Raw genomic sequence first — 10805 nt, 5'->3', positions numbered from 1 at the left:
AGAAAAAAAGTCCAATTTTTAGGACTTAGCTAGAAAGCATTTCCACAAACATCTTCTGAATGACAAAATGGTGATACTACACACACGAGAGAGAGAATCACAATAACACTTAATTGGGATGTTGAAAATCGAATCAGAACCAACTAGGTAATGGAAAATAGAGAGAGAAAGCACAACATTGAAATGAAGTTGACCTTGGGTGCCAAAGACGAACAGAAAGGGGTTACGACTTTAAGGATAATTTAAAGATAACCATGATCAATATATTTTGTGGCCGTTTTTAACTACTAATATCTAAATTTTAATTAACGGTGTTAACATTAAACTAATGGAATAATCATTATGAATCATTTAAAAAAAATAAAAGATCAAGATGAACTTTTTCAAAAATAAAGGACTGGTAGAAACAAAAAAAAAGTCATTTAACCTAAAAAAATCATAATTTTGACTAAATTATATTTTATTTATGTGGTTACTTTTTTAAAAGATTATAATTATTATTCAAATATTTTTCTTTAAAAATATTTGAACAAACAATTATTTATTTTAAATATTTGATTTAATAATATAATTTAAATTTACATGTCAAAATTATTATAAACATATAAATATGTCTAATAAAAATTATAATTTTGTCCAATATATATATATAGAGAGAGCGATTATTTTTTTCTATTGCTTCCTAAACCAACTCTTCTAGAATATGATGAGAGATGAATAATATTATCACATTCGATAAACAATGAATTACAATAAAATTTGATAGTTATTCTATCTTATCTTATATTTCTATTATATCCGGAGCACCAAACGGATAGTATATATAAATTAAACTCTAAAAAATTAATATATGATAAATATTTGTAAATTTTAAAGACTAATGTAAAGTTTGCTTTTGTATTAGACTAATGTATCCTACTTTTGACATTGCTCAAGGACTAATTTGGTGTTCACTTTCGAAATTGTAACTCAGCAGCATATAACATGGATTGATTAGAGCTACGGGATCATCATCACTCCTGCACATACTTTTGTCATCCGAGATAATTACTTTCATCAACCAACAACGGTAGTAGTTATCAATATGCACGGAAAGGTGGCAACCTCAAAGGTAAAATGTTTATTAATCTAGAGACAGATTCTTGAGACTGGTGCAGTTTTTGGTCAGTAGTATTCATGAACAGTATAAAACCCTACAGATTCTGTTGATATATAAAAAAGAAGCTACACATTGGAAGCCCACCAAAAGCCTAAATTGATAAATACAAGTTTGTTCTCTCCAGATTGGATGGATGCTAAGAGTAAGTTATAGCCACTTCCACTTAACAAGTGTACAGATGAAGCATGCATAACTAGGGTTATAGTATACATAGCTAAACCTATCTCCAAGCAGTCAAGTCTACTCTTCAATCAGGCTTCAACCTCTTGGCCTGTAGATGGGGCTTCATCTTTCTCAGCATCCTCTTCTCCGTCGTCGTTTGCTTCATCAGCTAGTTTTGTCAGCTCTTCCTGAATCATGAATTTTATAGATGCCTTTCTCGGAGTGAGATCCATATCAAATTGTTTAGCTGAAAAAACGAAGAGCAGTTTTGTTAGGCGTTTAATTTTGAGTTATGATCTACTATTTTTCATTTTCACGATTGTCAAATTCCTACAATTGTTCATATTTGTAAATGATAAGACTACATAAGCTGTACATCCTTAAAATTAAAATCCTAGGATCATTCAAGGGAAAGACCTCTTGTGAATTGTAATTCAGATTTGAGGATAATACAAGTCACTTGTTCTCAAAGGCACAAAAGTAGCACTTACTCTCATAATTGCAACGGAGAAAAGGTATAACTATAATTATGTATTTGAGTAAAAAAGTAAAAAAGATCCATACCAAGTTTCTTCAGAATGTCGGTAAATGTGGCCTGCAAAAAGAGAAAAAATGGCTTTTAATTTTAGATAAGACAGAATATTCAGTAAACATTGAATAAATTATTGACCTCGTCTGGTTCATGGCCATAGAGACTATCTATTGTATCTAGTATGTCAACACATTCAATGCATCATTCTCATCTCTACTACTTTGAGTATATTCTTTTGTTGACTTTTTACTGCCTAACATAGTAACATTTAACATTATACATTATCGCAGTTCCATTCAGTTCCACTAGATTTAGCTATGTGCCTATGTATTAAACTAAAATTTCAACTAGTTGCTGAATTATGTAAAATTTATTCCAAAATCTTACCGTATTGAAGTCAACTTCTTTAAGAATTTCACATATCGCATCACGCAACTGATTATCACTGGGCCTCGACTTCTCTTTCTTCTTGCCTTTTCCTCTAGTAACCTTTTCTGCTTGATACAACAGAAAGATGTTTTATAATGTACATGGGATGAAGATGATTAATACCAAAATCATTATCAGTTTTTCAATTAAAAACATTCGCATTTAAACTAATTAAAAAGGAAAAACAAAAGTGCTGACTAGTAATACCTGAATGTTTGATTTCAGCTAAAAATTATTTTTACTAGAACACAGCAGGCATTCATATCAGAACATTTTCAAATGAAATAATGACAACAAAGGAGAGCTCAAGATATCTACCAGTTTTCTCTTCGGAGGCAGACTTAGTCGGTGTTGACGTCTTTTGCTTTCCTCCTTTCTCATTTTTCTTCTTCCTTGAAAATACCTTTGGACTTTCATCACTATCCTCATCAGACTTTGAGAGGTTGAATGATGGTTTCTTAGGTGCTCTTTTTGGTGGTGAGCGAGATTTATTAGGAACTGCAATTTTCTCAATTTTACTTTTCTTAGCAGATTCTTTCTTTGTGGATGATGTTTTAGAATGTTTTTTCTTTTCTTTTATATCTTCAGATTCACTCCCAGAATCACTTTTGTCTTCACTTTCAGATTTCTCTGGTGTTTCATCCTCAGATTTGTCAGCAACACCATTTTCATTTTCCTCGTTTTCTTCATCTTTCTTGTCTTCCTCTGACTCATCTGTGTCAGATGCACTCTTTCTCCGCACTACGGTAGAATCTTCATTTTTCTTCTGACTCTGAAAAATACATGCCAAAATGTTGAGCAAACCAAATAACTAATGAGAAGCTCCCAATAAAACAAACTAAAACTGCACATATCACTTGTGTAGTTGTGTTGATACTATATTTTGGATAATATGGGATTAGACTAACATGACCAACAAACAATTAAGTACTAAAGTAGTAGTACTATCAAGAACTCATCCCAATACAAATATTTTTTGGGGGGCCATCATAGCAACAGAGATTTGGACCTAAGACCAATGTTGTCAAAATCACAATTCTACTAATAAGATCGTATGATCCCACAAGATTCTAGCTTCTTCCATGTTTGTTTACACCAAGGATCCTTAGTCCTGGAATTTGAGTAGGATCACCAGGATTGCTTGTGGGTCCATCAAATTAGAAAACTAATTCAAGCTTCGGACCCACTCTTGGATCGGGTGGTGCAACTCAAAAGTAAAGACCAAGATTTTCTTCAGGGTTGTGCAACACTCTCCCAACCATTCTGCCTCCTATCTCCCTACCAGACCAGAGCTTCCTGTTGCTGGCAGCCTATTTAGTGGTCTGATCTGTCCTCTGGTCTGAGCTGACCTCACTTGATCCACAACCAGTGATTTCAGAACCTGAATCCCTAAATCCAAGTTGTCTCAGCCTCTCCAAAACACTCGATCTCCCTTTTCTCTTTGAGATCTCATGAATGGTTTGACCCCTCTGGCTCTCTATGCCACTACAGCTTCTGTTCTCTTTTTGAACAGGAAACTTTACTCTCTAATCCTATGTACGTATTGGTTCGCGTAAGCATACTTGTAAAATACCAAAGGGAGTTATTCATGTTCAAGCTAGTTGCAGTTCTAATTGCATCAAATAATATTTTTATTATTTGTTTTTTTTCTTCTTCATAATTAATTTTGACTTGTTCATGTTCTGGAAATAAAGAAAGTGCTTCAAAACTCAAGTTTGATACTAATTTTTTTGAAAATTTACTTATTAGATTTTAAAAAAATGTAGTTACTAAATATTTTCTATCAAATATATTTCTTTTTTTCTCTAATTCTGGATAATTACTATTATTTTTTTTATAAGTGTTATTAGAAATAAGGATACCATGAATTTTATTTATCAAAATGGCTTGCTTTGCAACACTTGTGGCTCTTTTTTTATGTGGGGGGACACCCATGGGCTTCTCTTTTGGGCCTTCATTTGAAATATAATGGCCTAACTTATTTTTTCATTTGATTTCATAATCATTATCAAATATAAAATAATTGAGACATTAATAATTAATAGGCTGAATTGCGATTTTGGTCCCCCTAATTTCTCAAATCCATGATTTTGGTCTCCCTGGATTTTAATTGTAACATTTGGTCCCCCTAGTCTTATAAATTGGTGATTTTGGTCCTCCTGATAGATTATTAACAAATAATTATGATTAATAGAGTTATTAAGTTAATTATAAATTAATCAAAATCATTAATTATTAAAAGATTGAATAAAAAACTATTAATCCTAATTTTCTACAACACTGCTTTTCTCTTATCCACAAATACCTCTTCTAACTCCACTGTCGCACATGACTCCCGCACATGACTCCACTAGCAGTAGCACCACATTAGGGTTAACAGTCTTTAATTAAAGTTTTTTTAATGATTAATAATTTTTATTTAATTTATAATTATTTTAAAATCTCTAATAATCACAATTATTAGTTAATAATCTATTAGGGGACCAAAATCACAAACTTATAAAACTAGGAGGACCAAATGTTACAAATAAAAATCAAGGGGACCAAAATCATGGATTTCGAAAACTAGGGGAACCAAAATTACAATTCAGCCTAACTAATAACAATAACAAATATCAAAATTCTTGAGGTATTATAGCATGTATTAGTTAGTTATATTATCATATTTTCATGCTAATAATAGAACTTGTAACAAGTGTTTTTAGTGCTGTCCTCTCCGCTATTTAGTGAATCAAACACACCCTTATTGACATGGGATAAGAACAACTAGTCATTCACTTGGACAAGAACAATTCCGTGATAGCAAGAGTTGCAAACTTGCAATGTAGAGAGCATAAACAAGCAAAAGTGAAATAAACATGCATAATCCAAAGGAATGCAAGACTGATATTCTACCACATGAAACACAAATTGTAGTTCTTTGCTTAAATCACATGTCACATTCCAGCAGTTAAAGGAGAGATATTACCTTCACAGAACGTCTTGAAGTTGTCCCAGATCTTGATGAACCCCATTTTACAACACGCTTGCGCTTTGTTCCCTTACTGGGCTGATAATAGTTAAAGCATAAATAATATGAATATTGTGATCAGAACATAGTTGCCTAGGTAGAAAGAAATTACCATAACAATTAACAAGGATAAAAAAAGGAAACACCAAAGAATAAAGAAAACCTTCTCTTTTTCTGCAAGTAACACAGTTGTGGTTGCATGAGGGGCAACTAAAAAATCTATAAGCTTAGCAATAATATCTTCCTGCATGAGTAGAAATCTATAAGCAATAATAGGGCTGTGTTAAAAGGTATTAGTCAAAACGCATCAATAATGCTTAACCAACACACCTTCCTCGATGTTGCCTTGTTAATTGTTATGTCAAGCACATCACAGAATTCCAGTAACTTCTCTTTATTACACTTGTCAAGTTTTTCTTTTACTTTAATCATTTGCTTTTCCTGCAGTAACAATATTTGGACTTTAGAACCTTTGGCAGACAAAGGACTTCAATCAGAAAAACAAGAAATCAGTAAAAGAACTCACTATAAACAAAACCCTATGGTTGTAACATATGATATAGTTGCATGTTATGAGTACCAATTTTCTTTATATATAAAGGTTATAATTACCTCATTGTCACGCCACACGAAACCAGAAAACCTTAATATATTACTCTTGATCTCAACTGCCTGCAGAAGTGTAAAAAGAGCACAATAAAGCTTAATAACATCAGCATGACATTTTAACACTGGGTAAGTTGAGTGTTAACTTTTTAACAATCTAGGCAACCAATACCCCATATCCTGAACTATAGAGGTGGCATAATACAAAAACTAAAAAAACAAATGTCAATGGAGGTGGTATAACAACAGTAACAAAAAATACAGATAGTTAATGAAGTAAGACATACCTTCCCTCTCCTTCCAAAGAGAATTGTATGGAGCAATTTGAAGGTATCATCAGTCTTCCTTCTAGATAACTTAAATGCCACTAAAGCAGAAAATGCAAGAGTCATTAAGTTTTAGTTGTTCTGAAGAACAAACGAGCATTTGTGTTTCATAGCATAACGAATGTAATCAATGTATATAAGAACAAAAAATAAATAAATCCCCCATATATCGTGTCAAGTTTATTTATATATTGATAACAGGAACCTTTCCTATTACTGCTAACACTCTCCCATTATCTTGAGTGCTAAAGATTCCATAGACCCAACAGTTAAATGACATTAAATAACATGGATAAACTATAATTAGCTGATAATCTCATTTGCCATTAAAAAGGAAGGAGCTCAGATATTTCTAAGTTTGAGTCATTCTTATTGTCATTGAAGATACAGTAAGAGGGAAAAGGAAATATACATAAATATTTTCCCCTTTTAATAGGAAAAGAAGGAAAGCAAAAAGTAACTATTTTATAAATAGATTATACTTCACAAGAGAATCAAATCAGTATACGCTAATAGATTTTGCAAACAGCATTATCAAAGTAACAGCTAATGTTGTAAGGAACATCAACTCTTGAAAATCTGCAGGGTGAGGGGCTCAATATTTTGGGGGGAAAGATGTAGTTAAGCATATGTCCTTGGCTCACATAATCATTGAATTGAAGCGTCACAATAACCCTATAATTTGAAAACCTTCAATCAACCATCTCTACAAATGGCACATCCTTGACCATAATTGGGAAAGTATAGAAACAAAATATATCTGGCAAATTCTTGCCTGATATTTATGTTAAATTCAATTCATACACTTTTATCAAGATTTTGTCATCAACCCAGGAAGAATGTGGAATGCTTGTGTAAGTACATTATGCATTATATCAACTTCTGTTGGCTTGAGCATACACAGAAGGGAATTAAAACACCATTATTGAACAAGAATTCAAAAAAGGAAAGCACCATACCATTTGGTATATTTTTTAAAGGTGTACCACGACCCTACAATTTGAAAGAGAAGCTGTAAGCAAATTAAGTTAAAATAAATGCCTAATTAAGGGTAAATATTTCAAATATGAAACTGAAAACAAATACCTTTTCAATGTGAAATTCTTTGGTTGCATCTTTATCAATTGATGCTACCAACCTCTCCACTGACTTCCTTTCCCGCACAGGGCGATCAATAGTAGGAGTCCTTGGCTCTGTTTTCTTTGGTTCCTTTCTTTTTTCTTTCACTTTCTCCCCATCGATTTTCCCTCTCCCACGTTTTTTTGATCCTTTCTTACCCTTACTATCTTCTGTCTTCTCTTCTTCTTTTGACTTATCAATATTGTCCTTATCCTCATCTTCATCCTCCTCCATCGCCACATCTTTTTTCTCCTTTTCATCACTCTCCTCCTCCTGAATGCCACCCTCTACTTCCATAGCATCTACTTCTGGTTTCTCAGCTTGCACTTTTTCATTTTCTTGTTTACCTTCAATTGTTTCCTTAACCTCAGTGTCTTCATCCATTTTATCATTCTCAGATATATGATCATCTTTCTTATCCTCTTCTATTTCTTTCAACTCATCACCTTTTTTATCTTCTACTTTTTTCACACCATCAACTTCCTTATCCTCCTCGACTTCTTTCACACCAGATACACCACCAACTTCCTTATCCTCCTTGACCTCTTTCACACCATCAATTTCTGTATCCTCCTTGACTTCTTTCACACCATCAACTTCCTTACCCTCCTTTACTTCTACACCATCAACTTCCTTATCCTCTTTTACTTCTCCCACCCCATCTTCTTTCATATCCTTGTTTACTTCTTCCACCCCATCTTTCTTATCCTCTTTTGCTTCTTCCACTCCATCTTCTTTCTTATCCTCTTTTGCTTCTTCCACAACATCAACTTTCTTGCTCTCTTCTACCTTTTCCATACTATCAGCTTGCTTATCTTCAATTTCTTTTACAATATTTTCTTTCAACTCTTTGATTCCATTGTTCTCCAAGACTTTTCCTCCATCAGTTTCCAAGTCCTTTTTCTCAGTAATTTCATCCAAAGTATTCTCCTGCAAGCTCTTCTCATCTGAGTCAATCTTAGAAACTTCATTCGCTGGTTCTTCCTCACCCATACTGATCTTATTTACAGTAAATATACAAAATTACTATTTCTTAAGCACACTCTGTTAAATTGCACAACTGAAGCCTACCTGGAGATTGAAAAAAAAACATTTAGTACAAGTATGACAAAGACTCAAACAGCAAAGTTCAAGAAAGGAGGGAAAACTAATTGATAAAATCTAGCTACAGTGGAAGCACATTTCAATAAGGAAAACATTTTAAAATTAAACTCAGGGTTATTGATAGCATGCTTTAGTGGTGCTATAGCAGCAGAGTGGCGATTAGCCTCAACAAAGCTGCTATCAAAGGGAGTTTTCATGGTCACAGCTGAATCACAACCTGTGTTCTATAGTGCCATGATGATGATGAGTATCTACTTTGTAAAAAACCCATTTTGGCCTTGCTCCAGTGTCATTTAGGGCTTTTTGAGGTCTAAAAATAAGATTTTACCCTTGGTTAGCAGTGTTATTAAATTGTAGGAAGTGTTATACGCAGTGTGATTCAGTGTTATTTAGGGCTTTTTGACAAAGAATCATGCGATTCAGTGTGATTCTCAGTTTCAGCAATATAGATTGGTAGGTAAATTGTTTAGGGTCCTGAATTTCACCTTGAATCGCCTGAATCGTTCTAAAATCGTGCTAAATTTCAGCATTGCACGATTCTGTTTGAGACCAGGTTGCACATATAATTGGGTGGGATCATACATGACCAAGTTCTGAAAAATTCTAAAAAATGCTGTCTTAAAAAAGAAAACTGCCAAAAGGGAGGGAAACAGCCTATCTAAACCCTCCAATGTTATCCACACAAAATCTGAAAATACTTTAGAAAGAAACCCTATTTTTGTTTTCTCCTCTCTCTACCCCTCCCCACACACTACAGTGCTACATGTGCTTCATATATTCTTTGTCTCCTACTATTGAAGATTTTGCTGGTTGGCGGTATTGGGTATCCTGCCTCTATTTTGGTATTTTTTATACTTGTTGTCTCTCCTCTTTGCTGCCACCTTTATACTAATTTGGGCTTTGTTCAGTTTGGGTGAAGAATGGGTCACATAAAAAAGGAGATTAATATTACTTTATTAGTTATACCTTGAGGTATTTGACTTCAAAGTGCCAACATATAGACATTTTGATGTGTTTCTTCATGTTAAAATGCTGTCAGATTTAAGCCTTTTTAGTTACTGATCATGAATTTGTTAGCTGAATATATTAATTTTAACTATTGACCCTGAATCTTACGACTCACAATACAGTTCAATTCATAATTCGAGAATAGGCCTTCCAATTCATGATTTGAATCTCAATTTGGCAATCAAATGGTTAGACAGAAAAGAAAAAAAAAAACTATCCCCCTGCCCCCTAAATCAGCCACCACCATGTTCTACGAGGAGCCAAACATAGCCTTTTTCTCTCTTACTCTTCTCCAGAGAGGACCCTTTCTCTGGCTGTTTTCTCGCAACTGCAACGAAGCAGCCTTCTTTTCTATTACAGTTTCCAACACTTCTGCTACTACTTGTATGCTTTTCTCTAGACCTATATTATGACTTTTCATTGATAATTATGAATATGTCATGAATTTTTAGATTAAATATGTAATTATGTATAATATTGAATATTGATTATATATCTGTATAAAAAAAATAAAGCATCCATCTCGCTATAGGGTGTTTAGGGTTGGCTGCTACGCACTGCCATGCAGCACTGATAACTATGATTGAACCACAGTGGAGCCAAATTATATTTTTCAGTCATAGCAACAACAAAATTATACTAACAATAAAGAAAAAAAATGATTATATTTACCAAATGTCAATTAATTACAATGAACATGTAAATTAGCCCCCCCTCATAAAACCAACAAAGGAATGCAGTTAATAAACAAAAAGTCAACATGACAATACTCAACACTGTCCAGCATGGGAGGAGGAATAATAAAATTTTAAAAATTATCAATCTTCGAATATTCATTTTGCACCATTTCCAGAGAAAATCACATCACTCCATCAAAAGGGTAACCCTATTCAAGCAATTCCAACAACAAAATTCTCACCAGAGCATAGCAGAGCCAGGGTGGCAAACTTAAAAAATATCAATTTTTTTCTTCTTAATTACACCCAGTGAGAACTTTTGAAGCCAAACATAACCAAAAGTATCAAATCAAAGTAAAATCCCAATTTTAAGTACTTTTTTCAATTCAAAGCCCTAAAAATTCCTCAACCCAAATTCCCCCACCCCATGCAACAATTAACTCCAGAGAACATAAAGATACAAAATTTTCAACCGAAAACGGTGCGTGAGAAGGAAAATTGGAAGAGAAGAAGCTTACAGATTCAGAGGTTGCAAGAGAAGAACATTAGAACAGAACAGAGAGCTTCACTCACACTCTGCACGTCTTTCTCTCTCTGCCACTGTCAGTAACTAAGTGCGTGAGGGTTATTTTGGAGAATTTATAGTTCGGACTTCAAATGCGGATTTTAAATG

At 33.5% G+C, this 10805-nt stretch overlaps 1 protein-coding gene across 2 annotated transcripts; it reads right to left on the bottom strand.

Annotated features, from left to right (window-relative positions):
- Nucleotides 1–1097: 1097 nt before the first annotated feature.
- Nucleotides 1098–10766, bottom strand: LOC100812631 (DEK domain-containing protein). 2 transcript variants are annotated; one of them, NM_001371748.1, is made up of 12 exons: nt 10651–10766; nt 7311–8414; nt 7184–7217; nt 6186–6265; nt 5905–5964; nt 5623–5733; nt 5456–5536; nt 5251–5331; nt 2601–3054; nt 2241–2350; nt 1886–1916; nt 1098–1568 (listed from the first exon to the last, which is right to left on the bottom strand). In NM_001371748.1, the coding sequence occupies exons 2-12, from the start codon at nt 8334–8336 to the stop codon at nt 1411–1413; spliced, it is 2226 nt and encodes a 741-aa protein (NP_001358677.1). In that variant the 5' UTR covers nt 8337–8414; nt 10651–10766; the 3' UTR covers nt 1098–1410. The 2 variants fall into 2 exon arrangements, with proteins under 2 accessions (NP_001358677.1, NP_001358678.1); NM_001371749.1 differs by having other exon boundaries at nt 2241–2347.
- Between the last annotated feature and the right edge of the window lie 39 nt (nt 10767–10805).

The sequence above is a fragment of the Glycine max genome, chromosome 8, assembly GCF_000004515.6.
Source record: "Glycine max cultivar Williams 82 chromosome 8, Glycine_max_v4.0, whole genome shotgun sequence".
NCBI lineage: Eukaryota > Viridiplantae > Streptophyta > Magnoliopsida > Fabales > Fabaceae > Glycine > Glycine max.
This window is presented reverse-complemented; position numbering and strand designations above follow the sequence as displayed.